This window comes from Bufo bufo, chromosome 2 (assembly GCF_905171765.1).
Source record: "Bufo bufo chromosome 2, aBufBuf1.1, whole genome shotgun sequence".
Lineage (NCBI taxonomy): Eukaryota > Metazoa > Chordata > Amphibia > Anura > Bufonidae > Bufo > Bufo bufo.
This window is the reverse complement of record NC_053390.1, coordinates 44,354,987-44,377,301: the sequence shown is the minus strand read 5'-3', so window position 1 is coordinate 44,377,301 and position 22,315 is coordinate 44,354,987. Positions and strand designations below refer to the sequence as shown.

Below are 22,315 nucleotides of genomic sequence, written 5' to 3'. Positions count from 1 at the left end.
GCCAGTAACGTTGGAAACCATCAGGTCCATCAAGGTAAAAAAAATTCTCATCAGAGAATAAAACTTTCTTCCACCTTTGAATGTCCCATGTTTGGTGCTCTCTTGCAAAGTCCAAACGAGCAGTTCTGTGGAGTTCAAGGTCTTTGAAGACGTTTTTTGTTTTTGAAGCCCTTCAATCTCAGATGCCGTCTGATGGTTATGGGGCTGCAGTCAGCACCAGTAAGGGCCTTAATTTGGGTCGAGGATTGTCCAGTGTCTTGACAGACAGCCAATTGGATCCTCCGGCTCAGTGCTGATGACATTTTTTTGGGTCTTCCACTTGACTTTTTTGTTCCATAACCCTCAGGATCATTTAAGAAATTCCAAATGACTGTCTTACTGCTTATGCAGTTCAACAACCCGACCACGTTCAAAAAGGGAGAGTTTTTTTGCCTTTGCCATCACAACGTGTGACTACCTGACAGAAAATGACAATGGATCCACATCTTTGCACAGATTTGGCCTTTTAAAGGCATGTGGTCCTAAAATTTGGATCAGCTGAAAAACAGCCTGTTTCAGTTTATTCGTTGTTTTCATTAAATTGAATGCTCAAAAAATGTTTTGTCTCACTCTCATTTCTTCTTGTTGCATGTTGAAGCTCTACTTGGAACCTTGTTAAGATCCAACAATGTAAAATAAGATTTTTTGCCATTTTTCAAGTGGTCTTAAACTTTTGATCAGGACTGTACAACCCGCTGATGATACTCTGACACTCCAAGCTCAGTGGCCACTTTCATCTGAGACCATCCTGCTTGAAGCCTGGCAGTGCCGAGGTACTGTTGATCAATTGTTAGGTGTCGTCTGGGTCTCATGATGTCAAAATGTGAACAGCATGATGAGGAGGACTGTTTAAATACCAATCGTAATTGAACCAGGAAATGTATTGGGCGATTCATGGATTAAAAACCTGTTGTGAATTTTGCCGTTAAGCTCCTTGTTAGAAACAGCAAGTTGTGCAAAAAGTACTGAAACATTGAACAGTTGGACAAGTGCATCCAAAAAGTTAAGAGAAGGTCACCTGTAAAGGTTAGAGAGCATTTTATGTTCATCCTGAAATTTCACCCACAAGCCAAATATCCCTAACTTTTTGTAAGTAGTGTATATACGCAAGGATGTTGTTAACAATTCTAGATTTCATGTGTCAGGTATTGTGGTATGGACTGAGATAACGGTTTAGAAAACACGCAACTCAGAAAATTTCTCAGGAACACACAAGACAAAATAGTGTTGAGAGGCGCCGCCATTCCCATGCTCGTTATCTGCAATGCTTACATTGCGATCCTGCTGAAAATCAACAAGAAATTGTCTACAGCCACAGTTCTAGTGATTGTGAGGGTCACTTACTGGCACATCATGAAGATATGAAGTCTCTTACTGATCACTGGGGGTCCCCATGAACAGAGACTGTGGGGGTAGTAGTCAGAGCCATGGTCTGGTGTATTAAGAGTCCCAAAGGATCCTCTGCCAAACAGAAAGACTCCAGTGTTATAAAAGGTACAGGATAGGCGGGGGCCATTACAGATTTTGTATCGTGGCTCAGGAGCGTCAAGTTAAAGGGGTTTTTCCCATCTCAACATTTGTGTCATGTTGCTAGGGTATGCCACAAAGGTCGGGCAGGTGTGGATCCTGCCTTTAGGACCCGCTTCTATCTCCAGAATGGGGCCCACGAAGTAAAGGAAAGCACATTGAGCGTGCATAGCACTCTCTCCATTCACTGCTATGAGATTTCCAAAAATAGCCAAGAGAGTGCCATGGAGAAGACACTGCGCATGTGTGGCCACCTCTCCCTTCACCACTAACAGACTGCCGGATTTATGCACGTGGCTATTTTCATGGATGGACATGAGCCAGCTACTCTTTCTTCACTTCACCCATTCTGGAAATAGGAGGGAGTCCCAGAGGTGGGACCCTCACCCATCTGACATTTGTGTCCTATCCTAGCGATATGCCACAAATGCTGAGATGGGAAAACCCCTTTAAGCCCACGGTCCCTTGAAAGAAGCGGCAGCAGCTGTAATTAAAGGGGTTTTCTGGGACCCAGCAGGTCCCACAATCCCATCTTTATTACTTGGAGGTGTGTGTATCGACCTCTCGAGAAACCAACCGCTCCTCTTCTGAAAATCCAGCTTCCCTTCATGTCACGTCCTTTAAGCAATTTCTTGACTGGTTGATATATGGGGACGTCACATCTGTTGTGGATGGGGCCAGAAATATTCCCCTCCCTGGTGTCTAAATCCACCTCATCTGCACATGCTCCTGGGAGAGGAACAGTTCTGGTCCCATCCCCAGCGGAAGTGACGTCCCCATCTATCAACCAGTCAACGAGGCCAGAAACCTGGGAAAGGACGCGACCATCGGTAAATGTTGGATTTTCAGAAGAGAAGCATCAAGTGCCTGGGTTCCCAGAAGGCCAACCCATGCAAATTCAGTACGGTACATATATTACAAACTTTCTCTTACAGCGGTGGCATTTAGGTGGATTTGCAGGAGTCCCATAAAACCCTTTAAGCGTTGCACTTTTTCTCAGTCATTCCCTTCACAGGGACGCTCCGAGGAGCTCAACTGCAACTCCCAGCACAGTGGGCAGCCAGGAGCAAAGAGAAAAAGACAAAGGTCCTTTTGTTTTCTGGATTGGCAGCGGTCGCATATTTCAGACCCCCATGATAATTATATTATGACATAATCCGAGCAGTGTGCCCTATAATACCAGGATGGAAATACATCTTTCATTATAGAGCAATGTGAGGCAGATTTTTTTTCATCCAGAACGTGCCCGGTGGTGGCACCACTTTACACACATCTACCCACAGAGGCATTTTCATAAATGGCGCCCCGTTCTGTTTTTACGACCATGACATAATGCTCCCATAAGTGCCAGTAATTAATTTATTTCCCAGGAAAGCCTTTTTATGGCGGCGATACGTGGAGGAATAGACCTTCTTTGTCTGCAGGTTATTATACAGTAAGTCCAGTGGTTAAATCCCTAAAAAGCCCAAACCAGAATTTTATGGCAAGTGCCCAATAATCTAATGGAATAAAAGCTTGGTGCTTTCCAGCGCAGGCAGGTAACGCTGCGTCCCAGGGTGGTCCATGGGCCTCTGGCGTCCGGAACAATGCCAAAAAGCTAACGGCCCCACCATTAACTTACTTTATGCTTTAAACAAACACATGGAAATGAATTCTTTAACAAGGAAAAAATCTTACTGTGATCCAAAGGAGAGAGAATTTAAAGAGACAGACCTCAGATTCAAGTATGTCAAGTGCAATCACAGTGTAATGGAAGCTCTACAACTTTCTAATAGACTTTGTTTCAGTTCTTCACCATTTTCAAGATATGCGTTTGCTGTCAGTGAATAGGAACTCTTATTTATATCTAAAAACTGTACAGACCAAATACCGGATGCTGACACAGACAGAAGAGGGACCCCACGAATAGAATTTTGGGTGCTTAATACTCAGCATTAAGCACCCAACATACTGGCATCTTTTGCAGCAGGTACGGAATAGCTAATACTTCTCACAGCTGAGAGTTTGCTACAATAGCATCAGTTAAGACATTCACAGACTAGACTCTAGGCAGAATCCTTTATCTCTACTGACACACTGTAGCAAAGACAGGAGAGAATGTGCTACACAGGGGAAAGTCTGTGTTGTATTATCTTCGTGCTCAGGACGCATAGGGGTCCTAGAGGTCGGACCCCAACCAGTGTTGGCATAATAAACATAAAAGACGTACACCTAAGTTGTAATGTATCCTAAAGGGGTTATCCCATGATGAATGGAAAAAAATGGAATCAGGCACCTTATATTACAAGAGCTTTCCATTCATTGCTCCAATTACTCTGCTAGAATTTCTTCAGGAAGGCATCTCAGGAGGTGTGTCCCTTCTGCTGTAGCTCAGGGGTTGTGACCTGTCTGCTGCAGCTCTCTCCCTATCACAGCTCACGGAGGTGCATCCTTTCTGCTGCAGCTCTCGCCCTATCACAGCTCAAGGGGCGTGTCCTTTCAGCTGTATCTGTGTCCCTATCACAGCTCAGGGGGCCGTGCCATTTCTGCTGCAGCTTTCTCCCTATCACAGCTCACGGAGGTGCATCCTTTCTGCTGCAGCGGTTTCCCTATCACAGCTCAGGGGACATGTCTTTTCTGCTGCAGCTCTCTCCCTATCACAGCTCAAGGAGGTGCATCCTTTCTGCTGCAGCTCTCTCCCTATCACAGCTCAAGGGGTGTGTCCGTTCAGCTGTATCTGTGTCCCTATCACAGCTCAGGGGGCCAAGCCATTTTTGCTGCAGCTTTCTTCCTATCACAGCTCAAGGAGGTGCATCCTTTCTGCTGCAGCGGTTTCCCTATCACAGCTCAGGGCATTTTTTTTCTGCTGCAGCTCTCTCCCCATCACAGCTCAAGGAGGTGCATCCTTTCTGCTGCAGCTCTCTCCCTATCACAGCTCAAGGGGTGTGTCCTTTCTGCTGTACCTGTGTCCATATCACAGCTCAGGGGGCCGAGCCCCTTCTTCTGCAGCTCTCTCCCCATCACAGCTCAAGGAGGTGCATCCTTTCTGCTGCAGCTCTCTCCCTATCACAGCTCAAGGGGTGTGTCCTTTCTGCTGCAGCTTTCTCCCTATCACAGCTCAGGAGCAGTGTCCTTTTTGCTGAAGTTCCAGAGGATAGGTCATCAGTAGAGATGAGCGAATTTATTATTTTGAAATTCGTTCACGCTTCGTTTGGTGGTAAAAGCAGAATTGCGTTATGGATTCCGTTACCACTGACCATAACACAATGCATAACGGAATGCCTTTAGAGGCATTCCTTTATTCATTCCGTCATAGTAAAAGTCTATGGGCTGCAAAACGGATCCGTCCCATTTCCGTTATGCAGGGGAGTCCTCTTCTGCCTCTAAAGGCATTCCGTTATGCATTCAGTCATAGAATTGCGTAAAGGTCCGTGGTAATGGAATCCATAACGCAATTCACCTTTCACCACCAAACCAAGCGTGAACGAATTTCAAAATATGAAATTCGCTCATCTCTAGTCATCAGTATTAAAGTCTTGAACTAAAAGAAAACCTAACAGATCGATTTTACATCAAGATTGCAAAAGTTGGACACCTGTAGAACCAACGTGATGAAGGACAATCAAACTTCCTGGACAAAAAGTTGCCATAAATGAGCCCAGGGCTGGCGCTAACTGTACCTGTCTGGCGGACATTAAATACCCAGAGATTTAATAGAGACAGTATGGATATATTATAACAAAACTAGCACACAGATAATTCACCAAATGCACAGCGACCACTTTACCTGGCACCACTGACGTCGACACCAACCATTAGTTGACCATTCAAGGACAGGACCTCGTCTCGGAGCTTTATCTTCTCGCTCTTCGCAGCCGGACTTTGCTTTTTCAAATGCGTAATCCATATACATCCAACATCAAGCACTGGGCCGTTCTGCACTTTTCTCTTTTTACTTCCTCTCCTCCTTTCACCGCAGTGTCCAAATATCGGAATGTTTCCAAAATTCAGACCGAGGACCATGTCGTCTTCTCCATCCCTGGTGAGGTAAGCAGTGCAGATTTCCATGTCTAAGGTGCTCTGGTACCTGCCAGAGGGTTCCTCATCCAAGTTGAAGTTGAGCTGGATGTATTCCTTGAGTTTCTGGACGGCGGCCATGTACAGACCTTTCTCGGGTCCTCCGTCTTGTGTCTGGAGATTGTCCAGGAGCCATTGGCGTAGAAGAGTCAGATGAAACGCGGCATTCTCCTGAGTGATCGGCATGGTGAGACGCCAATAATCCTAGCATCGTGGGAAACGTAAGAGCAGCATAGGCACCGGTCGTTTCTTCATCGATGAAGCCCAGAATAAGAGAGGAACCGATGGGAACTGTCTTAGGTAACATCACATTCTGACACTTGGTAAAATTCAACAAACCCAATGAAAATTAAGCATCTCCAGAGCAGCATTCACGTCATAGGTAGAAGGGACAAAAAGGAGGAAAATATCCAAAAATCCTCTGAAGTTTCCACTGTCACAATCCAAGGTTCTACACAATCTTCCACCTATAATACACAGAGTTATAAATGTCATCATACGTTTACACACATATTTTACAGACCAAAACTACGGTTAACCAAAATGTCTCATTTCCGTATTTGATGTTTAGTACAGAGTTGCTGGGATACACTTGGTCTGAAACCACAAGAGATGGAAGTCAGGGGGCAAATTATGGCCGTATGAGCTGCCACGTGTGGAGAAACACAAGTTTGGTCACCTCCCCTGACATCTCTGCTTTAGTATATTACTGTGTTCACAGTGCAAATAAACAGTCGGGACTATTTTTCTCTGCGGTTCCTCTGTTATTCCTGCTAGAAATCTAAGATTAAATTAATTTACAACTAAATGTTACCAGCTGGTGGAGTGTCCCTACACACGATCACATTGAGCAATTGGCGCTGAAAGTGCTAAACTTAGCAGGGACACGCTCCTTTTGATAGGGAGACTGGTAATGGACAGTTGTTAATTTACTTATGAATTTCTAGGAGGAATAACAGAAGAACAGCACATCACAGAGTTACAAGAAAACATGCCCCAGAATTGTTATGTCAAGGGGAGTACAAGTATTTACTAGGAGATATAAGGGTACTTTCATACTAGCGTTTTTTCTTTTCCGGCATTGAGTTCCGTCCTAGGGGCTCAATACTGGAAATAAACTGATCAGTTTTATCCTAATGTATTCTGAATGGAGAGCAGTCCGTTCAGGATGTCTTCAGTTCAGTCACTGTACGGTTTTTGGACGAAGAAAATACCACAGCATGCTGCGGTATTTTCTCCATCCAAAATTCCGGAACACTTGCCGGAATGCTGGATCCGGCATTATTTTACATTGAAATGTATTAATGCCCCAAGTGTTCCGGAAACGGATCCGGTTTTGCGGTCTGCGCATGCGCAGACCTTTAAAAATGTGAAAAAGATAAATACCAGATCCGTTTTTCCAGATGACAACCGGAGAGATGGATCCGGTATTGAAATACATTTGTGAGACGGATCCGCATCCGGATCCGTCTACAAATGGTATCAGTTTGCATAGAGATTGCCGGATCCGGCAGGCAGTTCCGGCGATGGAACTGCCTGCCAGAATCCAGCGACGCAAGTGTGAAAGTACCCTAAAAAGTCCTGAATTTATTTTATTTTTAGGTGTCAGATCTAAAGCTCATTGTCCATGAAGGGGTAAAGCACCTGGGTACGTCCACAATATATATTTTCATCAGAAAAATTTGCAAGGGAACCAACAGCAGAAATCCAAGGTGGCTCAAAGGGGCTAATCCACGTGAAAATCATCCATGACCGTATGAACAGCAAAATGGATTTCTACTGGGAACAATGGGACGTGGATTTCACACAGATTTTAGATGGGAATATGCAGCACAATCCAAGACGAATTTCTGTCATGTGAACAATACCCTTACAAACTATTGGGCAAAGAGAGACGTATTGGGGTGTTTCCTATTGCATATATATCGGCAACATATTCCGCAGTACTGACTGTCATCACGTACACCACTCCCTGTCCCAAACTAAGGACGATTTCAATTGAAGGCAAATTAAAGGGGCTTTCTAGGACTACAATACTGATGACCTATCCTCAGGATAGGTCATAAATATTAGATCAGTGGGGGTCCAACTAAGGGCACGCCCGCTGATGAACTGTGTGAGGAGGATTGCTGCGTTCCGGTGATGGCTTCAGCCTCTTTACATTCATCGGTCACAAGGCCTAGGAGCAGCTCAGTCCCATTCAAGTGAATAGGCCTTGGCTGCAATACCAAGCACAACCACTAGACACTATACGACGCTGTGGTTTGTGTGCTGTGAGAATGTCATAGCACTTGGTTCCTTGTAAACAGCTGACTGCTGGGGTGCTGGGAGTCGGACCCCCACCGATCTGATATTGATCTATCCTGAGGATAGTCCATCAATCCCGGAAAATCCCTTTAACTTAGTGCGTTTTTGTAGTGTAGCAGCAAACCCACGTTAAAGGCTATGTACACCTTTGGAGGCAAATTTTGTTTATGATTGCATTTTACTCATATTTGGCTAAAAATCATATTTTCAATTGGCCTTTATTAAAAATATTGAGCCATTCTGTCACAAAAGGTTAACTGTTTTTCTAGCTGTGTGACTGGTACTTTCACTTTGTGCCGGTCATCTAATAAATCTTATCTCTAAACTACTAAGAGGTCATGAAATTAAGCCACATTCTTATCAGTAACGTGAGAACTGAGCTATAATGAGTGTTTATAAGGGCAGAGAGCAGAGATAAGGAGCCCGTCAGCTCCTGGTCTGATGGAAAAGACAGAAAATCCAATGATGGAAAATCCAAAAGGTGCTACTAGAGAATCTCAGCTCTGTACAGAAAAAAAGGATGCCAAATTTTTTAATAAAGACTAATTGAAAAAAAAATATTTTTTCAGCTCAAAATAAGTACAATGCAATAATTAAAAAATGCCCCCAAAAAGGTGTACACAGTCTTTAAAGTGGTTATCCAAGACTATAAACTGCCCCCCATATGCCGAGCCCCTTACAATGAGTACATTTACCTGGCTCCCCGCGCCACTCCTGTCTCTGTGCGTGGATGAAAACATCCGGTGTCGGGGGGAGAAGCCAATGGCAGACAGGGACGGGGACGAGCCTCCCTAGCATCGGATGTTTTCATCTGCGCACTGGGAGAAGGAGCGGGAGCGGCGCGGGGAGCCAGGTAAGTATATTCATTGTGTGGGGCCTGGCATATGGGGGGAGGGGCATTTTATAGTCTTGGATAACTCCTTTAAGGAATTGTTCATATTTGCTTTCATAAGCAAGAAAAGCGAAGCAGACTGCACTCTTTTTGCTGTCCAAAAAAAAAAAGATCGGAACTTCAACAGACCCCCTTTAAGTCAAAGGGGGAGATTTATCAAAACTGGTGTAAAGGAACCAAACTGATCCGTTCATTTTCCTAAGGAGCTCTGAAAAATGAAATCTGATTGGTTGCTATGGGCAACTAAGCCAGTTCCCCCCCCGTTTTGATAAGTCTCCCCCAAAGCCCTTTGACAACAGATATGTCCCATCATACGTGGCACCGCTGCACGCAGAAGCCATGACACTAGTGTGAACAGAGCCTATTATATGGAGTACCTGCATATTTCGTGCAGAGGTTCTCCATGGTCAGATTCAAGCCCAGTCCTGCAAAGCATGAATGCTAACCACTGAGCCAGCAGGCTGCCCGAAAATGCTGCCAAATGCCTTGATATCACCAATGTGACAGCGTGCAGTGAGCCTGGCTGTAGAGGGTTAACCAACATATAAAGAAAGCCGCAACTCGCTCCAGTCCTGACTAAAAGCCTCATTATGAATAATCCAGGCGTTGCATTTACAATCATCAGCAAAGTGCACCCCGAACATCGCCATTAATAGGCCAAAGGGGTTTCCTAATGGCTTATAAGAACTACTTATGGTAAATTAGGATTATACACGTTGCGCGTGCTTACAGCCGTCCCACACAGGGCGATGCCGCCAGCATCTTCTCTTCCATAACTTTATCCCAGGAGAAGCCCTAAGAAACCCCATTGGGTTAAGTGCTGGCGAGAAGTGAAAAAGAAAAAAAAAATCCCATCCAGTAAGGAGATATAGCGTATACCGCTGGCTGACGACCTCGTGGCATGTCCAGCATAGTCCAGAATATGCAACACTACCACCCAGAGGAGTCTACACTGCCCTCACTGCACTGCTGCAAAAGTCTGGGAAAGTGAGGAGGCTGTTTAAAGGGATATTCCCATCTGGACATTTATGGCATATCAATAGGATATGCCACAGATGTCCAAAAGGCGTGGGACCCTAGAGCAAGGCGCACATGCGCGGGCTCCTCTCCGTTCACAGCTATTGTACCTCAGAAAAGATATATATGAAATAGTAGTGAATGGAGAGGATGCTGCAAATGTGTAGCTTACTCCAGGGTCCCATCTAGTGATGGGCGATGCTACATCCAAAGTCGCTTCGTTCAAAACTTCGCGTTAAGGGCTCATTCAGACGACCGCAGTGTTTTGCGGTCCGCGAAACACGCATACCGGCCCGTTTGCGTTCCGCAAATTGGCGGACCTCACATGGCCAGCACTATGATAGAAAATGCCTATTCTTGTCCCCAAATCTTTTTTTCCAGGGCCACGGACAGCATACAGTGTGCGGAACAGATGCAGACCCATTCATACAGTCGTGTGAATGAGCCCTAATACTGTACGGAGAGCCATCTCTGTACAGTATTAAAATGTATGGTCTCCGATGAGCTGAAGTAAGTTATTCGCGTAGTCGCGCGTGACTTCGTTAAATAACTTCGGTAGTTAATTTTTAAAGTAGAAAACCACTTTAAAACTTGGAACCGAACTGGGCTTCAGGATTCCCTATTGGACATCTAAGGTTATAGTCCAATAGCAATGAATGGAGAGGATGCTGCGCATGCGCAGCGTGGTCTCTGTTTACATCAAGGGCTCATTTTTCAGATAGGAGGAGAAGGATCCAGAGGTGAGAACTATACCTATTGGACATTTATGGTATACCCTATTGATATACCATAAATCTCCAAATGGGAATATCCTTTTAAAGTGGTTGTCCCGCCCAAAAATATTTTACAGTTTTCAAACAAGTACTTGGATCCGAATACTTTTGTAATTGCATGTAATTAAATATTTAGTACAGACACTTATTCAATAAAATGTATCTGTGTAGCGCCACCGGATGTTTGTTCTTTATCTTATTTTTCTGTCCACCTCACTGAGGTGGACGCACATGCCCAGTTTCATCTTTCAACTGCCTCCTGAGCTGCGAGAGGGAGAGAGCTGTAGCAGAAAGGACACGCCCTCTGAGCTGCAGCAGAAAGGACACTCCCCCTGAGCTGCCAGCTTGATATAAACCTAGCAGAGCAATTGAATGAATGATTGGGGAGATCTCTGGATCCATGTGAGGTACAGGGCTGGATCTAGCGTTGTTAGAAAGAGATTACCATGTACTATACGATGTCTGATTTTCATTTTTTTACATCAATCATGGGATAACCCCCTTTACGTTGAATGTAAGTGGTGCAATTAAAGACGTTTTAGGGGGTCAAGATACTAATGGCCTATCCTCGGGGTCTGATGCTCAGCCCACAAAATTAACATCCCCCATTAGCAAGACAGGGGATAAGCAGTCAATGGGTGGGGGTCCCAGCAGTCACAAGAAGAACGATCCCGTTACCATATAAAAGAAGCGGCAGATCAAGCACGTCCCCTCTGGCTTTATTCATTCTCCATGAGGCTGACGGAGATAGCGGAGGAAAGCGCTGTCTCAGGTAAGAGGCTTATCTGCGGGGGATAAGTTGATTTTGTGGAACAAACCCTTCGTAAAATCGATCTGTGATTATTTTTGTTACATTTCATCACGATACATGGAGAGTCAGTTTCACGTAAATTTATGGCTATGTGCTACCTTCAAAAATAAATCGTTGTGTAACCGAATCTACAACCAAAAAATATACCTTGTTATTTTATAGACATTTCATTTGGAGAAATTGCTGTTCCGTAACCAGGCAGTAATTACTCGCCCACAGACTGATCTCCTGATGGGAAAAATGTCTACTGTCTACCATGTGGTTGGGTTACAAGGCCGAGCTTCAGAGACGCAGTTGAGCGCCCGCTGAACATAATGTGGTAAAACAAAAATCATAAAAACACCAGAAATGACAAGGTGCAGGCTTCTTTCTAAAAACAGCCTGCAACTCCTCATAGATCATACTGAGGGGAACTGATCATGTCCTGTCCTCCAATTCTTTTAAGGACTTTGCAACTTTTTGGGCTCGGTTGCACAAATAGTTTTGAAAAGGGTGTGGGCACAGTTAGCCTACTGAGCAGTGATTTTCATTTTTTTTCTGTTTTCTACTCCCTGCCTTTTATTTTTCCGTTCACATAGCCGTACGAGGGCTTGTTTATGTGGGACAAGTCGTACTTCCTAATGGCACCATTTACTACTGCATACGATGGGGTGTTGTTGATGGGGTGGAATTGGAAAAAAAAAGCAATTCTGCCATAGTTTTACTGGTTTCTTTTTTACAGCATTCCCTATGCAGTAAAAATGATGTTATTTTGATTCTCCGGGTCAGTACGATCACATTATGGCCGGTCACAGACTGTGTCTCTGGGTGTCTGTTGTGTAAAACAGGAGCTGACTGCTTTCTTCAAAATCCCAAAGGGTTAAGCCAAATATATCAACTGCAACTTTTTCAAATGTTGCAAATTGGTGCAAATTACAGCAACACAGACTCTTGCAAAAGTGACTTTAAAAATGTCCCTCATGATAAATCTACCCCACTGTGCACATGGGTACAATCAGCATTGGGGGGGGGGATGACTTTCCTACACTTGCATTGTTCCCAAAGTTTGAGTAAAATGGTAATGATTATTGAACTGCCAATAAGGTTGACATTTTTATTTCCTGGCTGCCGCTGCCGATCATCTGTTTGAGAAGGCACCATCACTTGCAGTAGTTTTAATCAGCAGAACCACAACTATGGGGGGGGGGGGGGGTTATCAAACTGGAGCTGTGAAAAATGAAAGGTGGAATCTGATTGGTTGCTATGGACAACTAAGTCTACTTTCACACTCGCGTTTTGGCTTTCCGTTTGTCAGAACCGTTCAGGGCTCTCACAAGTGGTCCAAAACGGCAACAGCACTGGGCACCATAACAAGTATGTAAGAGTAGGGAGCACCATAACAAGTATGTAAGATCAGGGGGCACCATAACAAGTATGTAAGATCAGGGGGCACCATAACAAGTATGTAAGAGCAGGGAGCACCATAACAAGTATGTAAGAGTAGGGAGCACCATAACAAGTATGTAAGATCAGGGGGGCACCATAACAAGTATGTAAGATCAGGGGGCACCATAACAAGTATGTAAGATCAGGGGGCACCATAACAAGTATGTAAGATCAGGGGCACCATAACAAGTATGTAAGATCAGGGGGGCACCATAACAAGTATGTACGAACAGGGGGGCTCCATAACAAGCATGTAAGAGCAGGGGGCACCATAACAAGCATGTAAGATCAGGGGGCACCATAACAAGTATGTAAGATCAGGGGGCACCATAACAAGTATGTAAGATCAGGGGGCACCATAACAAGTATGTAAGATCAGGGGGCACCATAACAAGTATGTAAGATCAGGGGGCACCATAACAAGTATGTAAGATCAGGGGGCACCATAACAAGTATGTAAGATCAGGGGGCACCATAACAAGTATGTAAGATCAGGGGGCACCATAACAAGTATGTAAGATCAGGGGGCACCATAACAAGTATGTAAGAGCAGGGGGCACTATAACAAGTATGTAAGATCAGGGGGGCACCATAACAAGTATGTAAGATCAGGGGGGCACCATAACAAGTATGTAAGATCAGGGGGCACCATAACAAGTATGTAAGATCAGGGGGCACCATAACAAGTATGTAAGAGCAGGGGGCACTATAACAAGTATGTAAGAGCAGGGGGCACCATAACAAGTATGTAAGAGCAGGGGGCACCATAACAAGTATGTAAGAGCAGGGGGGGCACCATAACAAGTATGTAAGAGCAGGGGGCACCATAACAAGTATGTAGGATCAGGGGGGCACCATAACAAGTATGTACGAACAGGGGGGCTCCATAACAAGCATGTAAGATCAGGGGGCACCATAACAAGCATGTAAGATCAGGGGGCACCATAACAAGTATGTAAGATCAGAGGGGCACCATAACAAGTATGTAAGATCAGGGGGCACCATAACAAGTATGTAAGATCAGGGGGCACCATAACAAGTATGTAAGAGCAGGGGGCACCATAACAAGTATGTAAGAGCAGGGGGCACTATAACAAGTATGTAAGATCAGGGGGGCACCATAACAAGTATGTAAGATCAGGGGGCACCATAACAAGTATGTAAGAGCAGGGGGCACTATAACAAGTATGTAAGAGCAGGGGGCACCATAACAAGTATGTAAGAGCAGGGGGCACCATAACAAGTATGTAAGAGCAGGGGGGGCACCATAACAAGTATGTAAGAGCAGGGGGGGCACCATAACAAGTATGTAAGATCAGGGGGCACCATAACAAGTATGTAAGATCAGAGGGGCACCATAACAAGTATGTAAGAGCAGGGGGCACCATAACAAGTATGTAAGATCAGGGGGGCACCATAACAAGTATGTACGAACAGGGGGGCTCCATAACAAGCATGTAAGATCAGGGGGCACCATAACAAGCATGTAAGATCAGGGGGCACCATAACAAGTATGTAAGATCAGGGGGCACCATAACAAGTATGTAAGATCAGGGGGCACCATAACAAGTATGTAAGATCAGGGGGCACCATAACAAGTATGTAAGATCAGGGGGCACCATAACAAGTATGTAAGAGCAGAGGGCGCCAAAACAAGCGTGTAACAGTAATATCTAAACACAGAAGAATTTTTTAATTATCCCAATTGAAAAAAAATAAAAAATAAAATCACATTAGTTATTTAGGTCAGTGGATTAAACCAAGTAAAGCCTTCAAAGGTTATTATGTAATTTAGCAGTGAAGGCCACAAAGGATCAGAGATTTCACCACTGCAAGGCCAGCTGCCGGATCAGATTAATGAAAATCTTGATGATTTTTATTTAAGTCGATGAAAGGGTATCGCAGTAACAATATCAAGGATAGAAAACCTAAAACACACGCTCACGGACGTCATTTTAACTAGGGATATCAAAAAGGACCTAAACAAACACTGTCTAATTAAGAAGGATTTTTCTGCACCTTCACTGAATACAAAGACGATGCCCCGCCATCAATCATCCGTTCTAGCCAGTGCGGCACAGGGTGGCAGTGCACTGCATGGCAGATAGAACGTCCTCTGTCATGTCCACAAGGGTTTGTCACCCACATGGGTTTTTCGTGCAGTGTTGGCGCTGATGTAGTATCAGAGTGTGGCAGATTGAGACATATGTGTTTGTCCACAAGAAAAACGGAATGGACACGGAAAGAAAATATGTTCGTGTGCATGAGCCCTTAGGCTTCTAAGAACAACACAGGGTCAGTTGGGTTCCCCTGCATACATTGTATTACCCTGTTTTGTTGCCTGATCCTACCACCCGGTCTGTTAACCTATATAACAATTTTTATGGTGATTTTTTTATTATTTACCCGTTATTGGTTTTTAATTGCTTTTTCTTTTGGTTATATCTGGCAATATTTTAACTAATTTTATTAAAAGTTATATCTCAATATGGTGCTATCTGCGATAGGCCATAATATGGCACTAAGAATTTTCAATTATATCATTTTTTTTCTTTCTGTAATATTTTTGCTGTTCAGGAGCGGCTCCGGTCCCGGAACTACATGGTGCAGTGGATGGAGCTGGTTACTCCAGTGTTGCTACCATTCATTCCAGTAGGATCAGTGCTGTAGTAACCTGGTCCGTCCGCTACACAGTGGACATACCTCCCAATGATCCTCAGCTACAGCCCGCCCTTCAGTGCCGGTGACGTCACCGGGCTCCCCGAGCAGCCGGAAGGAGAGGCTTTACTTGCCTGCAAGGGAACCGGTACGTCACCGAGTATAAGAAAACAATCACTTCCGGCTAACAATTTCCTATATAAAAATGGGGCTTCATAAATATGTGCCAAAGGTAGGAAATACATGTATGTAATATGTATGTCACTCTTGTACTATTACACCAATGTCCCCAATCCCGTACAACCCCTTTAACACGCAGCTTGCTATGGCAGCCCTTGGAGCCTACACAAGAAGCCCTCTCCATCTATCTAACCTCTCATATGCCGAGGATTTAAATGACCAGGATCAGAGTTATCTCCAATCACGATCATTGTGGCCACATGTCTCCATACTTCCCTTACAAGCATGTCGTTTTGCGTTAAGTGGTTGGTAACAACAAGCTCCTTCCCGCCAGCGCCGCCTACTACTGGCAGCAAGTGAGGAGTTTTATTGTTGTGTGGGCACCAGCAGTATCACTGTGCGGCCTGGAGCGCTCCTCAGTGCAGGGAAAGCCTGGTGTAGATAGACGCATGAGACACTTTGCAAGGTGTAAAACTGCTTGTATAGGCGTTTGAAGCTACTGTGACCTCTGACTCCATGTGACCTCTGCAGCAGTCACAGGAAATAGTGTCACCACTGCAGGACTGGCGGGTGATTTAAAGGGAACCTGTCACCTACTTTTACTGTATAAAACAGATGGCAATGCTATGTAGAGCTGTGTCTATATAGTAGTCATTTTCTGGCATGTTAAAAGATCACCAACCCAGACAAAAGGTATAGTTTTAATCATGTTAAGGTCCATTCACACATCCGCAAAATGGGTCTGCATCTGTTCCGCAATTTTGCAGAATGGGTGCGGACCCATTAATTTTCAATGGGGCCGGAAAAGATGCGGACAGCACACAGTGTGCTGACCGCATCCGCACTTTTGTTCCGCGGCCCCGCAAAAAAATAGTTCGCAGCCACAGACAAGAAAAGGCATTTCTATTATAGTGCTGAACATGTGCGGTCCATTGCCATCGGTTTCATACACTAAAAGTAGATTCCTTTTAACAAGACTACTACTTTTAGTCAAGTTTCTTAAAATCCCAGTTAACCACTTTAAACGGCAAGTCGTTTTCTGATTGCCTGTCCCTTCTAAAGAGGTTATTCCATGATAAATGTAAAAAATTTAAGTCAGACATCATATAGTACATGACAATCTAACAAAGCTAGAACCAGCCCGCTGGATTTACAGTATGTCAAGCTGGCAGCTCAGGGGGCGTGTTCTTTCCGTTGCAGCTTTCTCCCTATCACAGCTCATGGGGCTTGTCTTTTCTCAGGAGGGTGTTCTTTCCGTTGCAGCTTTCTCCCTATCACAGCTCATGGGGCCTGTCTTTTCTCAGGAGGGTGTTCTTTCCGTTGCAGCTCTCTCCCTATCACAGCTTATGGGGCCTGTCTTTTCTCAGGAGGGCGTTCTTTCCGTTGCAGCTTTCTCCCTATCACAGCTCATGGGGCCTGTCCTTTCTCAGTAGGGTGTCCTTTCTGTTGCAGCTCTCCCTATCACAGCTCATGGGGCCTGTCCTTTCTCAGGAGGGTGTTCTTTCCGTTGCAGCTTTCTCCCTATCACAGCTCATGGGGCCCTTCCTTTCTCAGGAGGGTGTCCTTTCTGTTGCAGCTCTCTCCCTATCACAGCTCAGGGGGTGTACCCTTTCTGATGCTATTATTTCCCACTAACTGTTGCAGCTTCTAACAGCAGATATGACTGGTGGTAGTTCAGCATGTGCGGCCACCAGCAATGTTACCGAGGTGGACAGAAAAATAAGGAAAACCAACAGCAGGTGGTGCTTTACAGATATATTTTATTGAATGTAAAATATAAGAAAAAGAACTGGATCGCACATTCTCAATACTATGCTTTTATCTAATAACTGCTTTTCAGCATAATTAACATCGCTTCTCAGCGCAATTGAACGTAAACCTACCCCTATGCTGCATGCTCTATATGAGGCATTAGTATACAATTTGATCAAAAAGCATAGGCCCGCTCACCACGACAAGGTTACCTCTTTGAATGGGACCCAGTGCCAGGGTGGCTTTGCCAGACAGCGGGGGCGCTGTTTGACTGCTGGGTCCCGCTGCCTGCTGGTGCGGTGCTGCGGCGTCGATGGTCGCCGTGCAGCACTGCGCCAAATTTAGAATAGGGTCCCATTCAAAGAGGCAACCTTGTCGTGGTGAGTGGGTCTATGCTTTTTGATCAAATTGTATACTAATGCCTCATGTACAGCATGCAGCATAGGGGTAGGTATATGATAAACTGCGCTGAGAAGCGATGTAAATTATGCTGAGAAGTTATTAGATGAAAGCATAGTATTGAGGATGTGCGATGCAGTTCTTTTTCTTATATATTTTATTAAATAACTCAATGGCTATGGTACATTTTTAATTAATGCAGTTATAAAAGTATTCAATTCCAGGTGATGGTTTGAAAAATGTTTTTGTGGGACAATCCCCTGAAATATAACTGTGGGGACTTTTGCTGCAACAATCCCCCCCTTTCCTCTACACCAGTGCGTCCGGACCTGCAATGGGAATCTTACTGACCCGACACATGAGTGACACGTCACTAGCTGCAGTGGCCACATGACACATGTCAAACCAGATTTGCAGTGATGCGGGGGAGACCCAAGACCTGCGGTGTCAGAGGGGGGAGCAATGGAGCCAGAATACAGTACCGGGGGATCTGGTAAATATGACTCCCACTGCGAGCCTGGGTTTGCAGAAAAGGTCCGCAGGGGGGAACAACCCCTTTAGGCCTCATGCACACGACCGTGGTGTGTTTTGCGGTCCGCAAATCTTGGATCTGAAAAACACGGATGCCTATTCTTGTCCGCAAAGCGCGGACAAGAATAGGACATGTTATATTTTTTTAGCGGGGCCACGGAACGGAGCAACGGATGCGGACAGCACACGGAGGGCTGTCCGCATCTTTTGCAGCCCCATTGAAGTGAATGGGTCCGCATCCGAGCCGCCGAAACGGCGGCTCGGATGCGGACCAAAACAACGCCCGTGTGCATGAGGCCTTAAGGTAACAATTTGGTAAAGGGGAACAAATGGTTAAAATAACAGACATAGCCAGACAACAAAGATCTACCACAGGACATCATGTGGGTGACCACAATTATTAGGACCACTGACTACATCAAAAGAGAGGAAATTATGAGCAGAACTGGAAAAGCTCAGCTCTAACCAAGTTTCCTAAAGAATATAGTCATTTCAATAAAAGCTTTCCCAGATGGAGAGGAGAAGCGGAGTATAATGGAGGTGTAGTAATTGTATGCAGCTCGATTAATAATTGCTACTTGTTCACATACAGTGTATTTGTGTTAATTTAGGAGAGGGGGAGGAAAAGAGTGGAAAAAGAGGCATTTTTCTCCAATAAGATATATTACAAAGTTTCTTACTTATAGTTGCCTGTACAAGGCTCTTTGACAGGTCAGTGATCTTTTCAGTCTATCTGCAAAGTTGATTCATTCAATATCAACAGGAGTGTAGTTTTAGGGGTTTAGAGGTCACACCCAGTCCCTGGAGCCGCAGGGGGCCTAAAAACCCCTCTGTCACATAAGGGTACTTTCACACTAGCGTTTTTCTTTTCCGGCGCTGAGTTCCGTCCTAGGGGCTCAAATCCGGAAAAGAACTGATCAGTTTTATCCTAATGCATTCTGAATGGAGAGTCAGTCCTTCAGGATGCATCAGGATGTCTTCAGTTCAGTCTTTTTGACTGATCAGGCATTTCAGAAAAACGTAGCATGTTGTATTTTTACCTCCGGCCAAAAATCCTGAACACTTTGACTGAACGCCGGATCCGGTCTTTTTCCCATTGACTTGCATTAACGCCGGATCCGGCGCCGTGTGTTCAGTCAAACCGGATCCGGCTTTTGCATGTTAAACCCGAAAAATGTGAAAAAAAAGTTAAAGTCCATAAATGATGGATCCGTTTTTTCCAATGCATTTTTTCATTGTGATCAAAATCCTGATCAGGATTCAAATGTAATCCGTTTTCACACGTTTTTCCGGATCCGGTGGGCAGTTCCGGTGTCGGAATTGAACGCCGGATTAAAACAACGCTAGTGTGAAAGTAGCCTAAGAAGACACCAGTATTATAAATGTTACAGATTATGCGCTGGAGCCCAAAAGTTACACCTCTGAATGACAAATTGGTTGTGAATGTGGACAAAGCCTTTAAGACCGTATTCACAGGAGGCAAAGTTTCCATTCAGTTTTTATTGCTGCAGTTCGGACTGTGATGGTTAACCTCCGGCACCCCGGCTGTGTTAAAACTACGACTCCCAAGATGTACCACTTGCTTGGCTGTTCTCAGAACTCCATAGAAATGAATGGAGCATGCTGGGAGTTGTAGTTTCACTACAGCTGGAGTGCCGGAGGTTAGCCATTACTGTTCTTGAGTATTTTTCATGTGTGGCTTTTCTGCTGTTTCACTAACTGTGCGGGGGAAAAATATTAACACGTGCAAAAAACTAAAATCTCATTTTTTGGATGCTATAGAGATGTAATTACTGGTAATATCCTTATCCTCAGTCCTAATGCTCAGCATTATACAAGTACTTATAGATCAGAGGCACGGGGCTGCTCCATACCTGGTACCCACCACCCTGGCTCTGCCCCCGGGCACATGCTGCATGTCTTACCAGTGAATCATATAGACCTGTAAAAACATTTGCCTTGGATATGGCTGCATGATGACATGTAGCGGATTTTTCATGAGCTCATTCTTTGCTCGCCCGCTTGTAGATGTAATTACTCCATCCGGAAACACTTTTCCAACAAAGTGAATAAAGGTTGCAGGGTTTGGCCAAGTAGAGATTAAATGGGCAATTAGTTTAATTGCTTGCAGAAGTGATATCAGGGAAAACGGGCAAATCTGCCAAGCTGTGCAACAACAACATGGGCGCAGGGGAGGTATCGCTGAATAAAAGGGAATAAAAAAAATAGGTCAGTTTTGTTTTTCTCTGAAACAGCGCTCCTCTTGTCCACTGGCTGAATCTGGTATTGCAGGTCAGGTCAATATTGCATTACCAGGAACAAATGGTAAAGTGTGACACCATGTCAAAGAAAAAAAGGACAGAAGAGGACAACTAAAAATTAAAATGTCGGGCTACAGATATTGGAGAGCTATCCTCAGGATAGGTCATTAATAAAAGATCGATACCCAGCCAGAAACTAAACAGTGGACGTGCTTGATGTATACTGCAGCTCATTGCTTATTCAAGTGAGCGTCACTTCCTTGTTAGAAAGCTAAAGTAAGATGAATTTTGTAACCACTTAAAGGGATATCCTCATCTTAGACATTCAGGTTTGTCTTCACTCTTGGATGTATGTGGAACTGCCTTAGAGGTAAAAGAAGAGAACCAGGCACGCACAGCAAACTCTCCTTTTGCAGCGGCATAGGACAGCGTTGTGGGACCATCATTTCGGAGGTAAGCGTGGGTCCCAGATGTGAATTCTGTTGATATGACATGAATGTCTAAAATGAGAATACCTCTTTAAAGGATGGCCAGAATCAGAGGTTTCTCTGATCCTGGCCATTACAGCGGGAGCAGTGACTGCACAGCATAGAGCCAGAGTATATGTATGGAGTACTGAGGGTTTAAATAAGGAAATACAAGCGGAGTATGTGTCTCTAGGAGGTACCTGCCTGCTAGGGCTGCAACTATCGACTATTTTTGTAATCGAGTATTCTATCGATTAATCCAACGATTAATCGAGTATTCTAAAAACAAAAAACTAATTAAAAGAACGTTTTTCTATATAAAAACTCATCAGCTGCCCCCTCAGTGCCATCAGCTGCCCACCAGTGCCATCAGCTGCCCCACCAGTGCCATCAGATGCCCCCACCAGTGCCATCAGCTGCCTACTCAGTGCCATCAGCTGCCCCCTCGTGCCACCAGCTTTCCCCATAGTGCCACCATCTCCCCCTCCTAGCCATGTCCCCAGCGCCAGTGAAATAAAATACTTGCCTCTCCTGTAGGGGCGCCGCTCCACAGCTTCTTCATCTTCTTCTCCCCGTGCTGCACTGTCGTCCTGACTAGAGAGCGAATTTCATATTTTAGTTTACTGGTAAAAGGTCAATTGCAAACTAATAAAAGCATGGCTGCACAACATTTCACATGCAAACAATAGAACTGAGAAATGGGGGTCATTCAAAATTAATGTGGAATTATACCTACTAGAAATGAAAAAATAGAAGCTCTTTGCGCGCATTTTTCATCAAACGTGTCGGGCCCATCTACCAGGCGTCAAGCTGGCTTCTGCAGATGGCTTCCTAACACTAACACAAATAAAATATGACCCCAATTCTCAGTTCTATTGTTTGCATGTGAAATGTTATGCAGCCATGCTTTTATTAGTTCTCTATATGCTTGCTTGATGGATATGCACCTGTGACCAAAAGGAGAATTGTGTTATGGATTCCGTTACCACGGACCATAACACAATTCTATGACTGAATGCCTTTAGAGGCATTCCGTTATTTATTCCGTCATAATAAAAGTCTGTGGGTTGCCAAACGGATCCGTTCCATTTCCGTTATGCAGGGGAGTCCTCTCCTGCATAACAGAAACGGGACGGATCCGTTTTGCCGGCGGGTGACCGCGGAGCGATGAGTAAAAGCAAGCAAACAAATTTTTTTGTGTCGAATTACTCAATTCAATC

The 22,315-nt window shown here is 44.7% G+C and overlaps 1 protein-coding gene across 1 annotated transcript in view; it reads right to left on the bottom strand.

Annotated features, from left to right (window-relative positions):
• The window catches only part of PDZD2 (PDZ domain containing 2), a 301,267-nt gene that overhangs the window by 209,544 nt on the left and 69,408 nt on the right, over positions 1 to 22,315 (bottom strand). The window contains exon 2 of the mRNA XM_040421009.1: positions 5,333 to 6,089. Coding sequence (XP_040276943.1) covers positions 5,333 to 5,808 — 476 coding nt within the window. The 5' untranslated portion in view covers positions 5,809 to 6,089. The remainder of the gene's footprint in view (positions 1 to 5,332; positions 6,090 to 22,315) is intronic.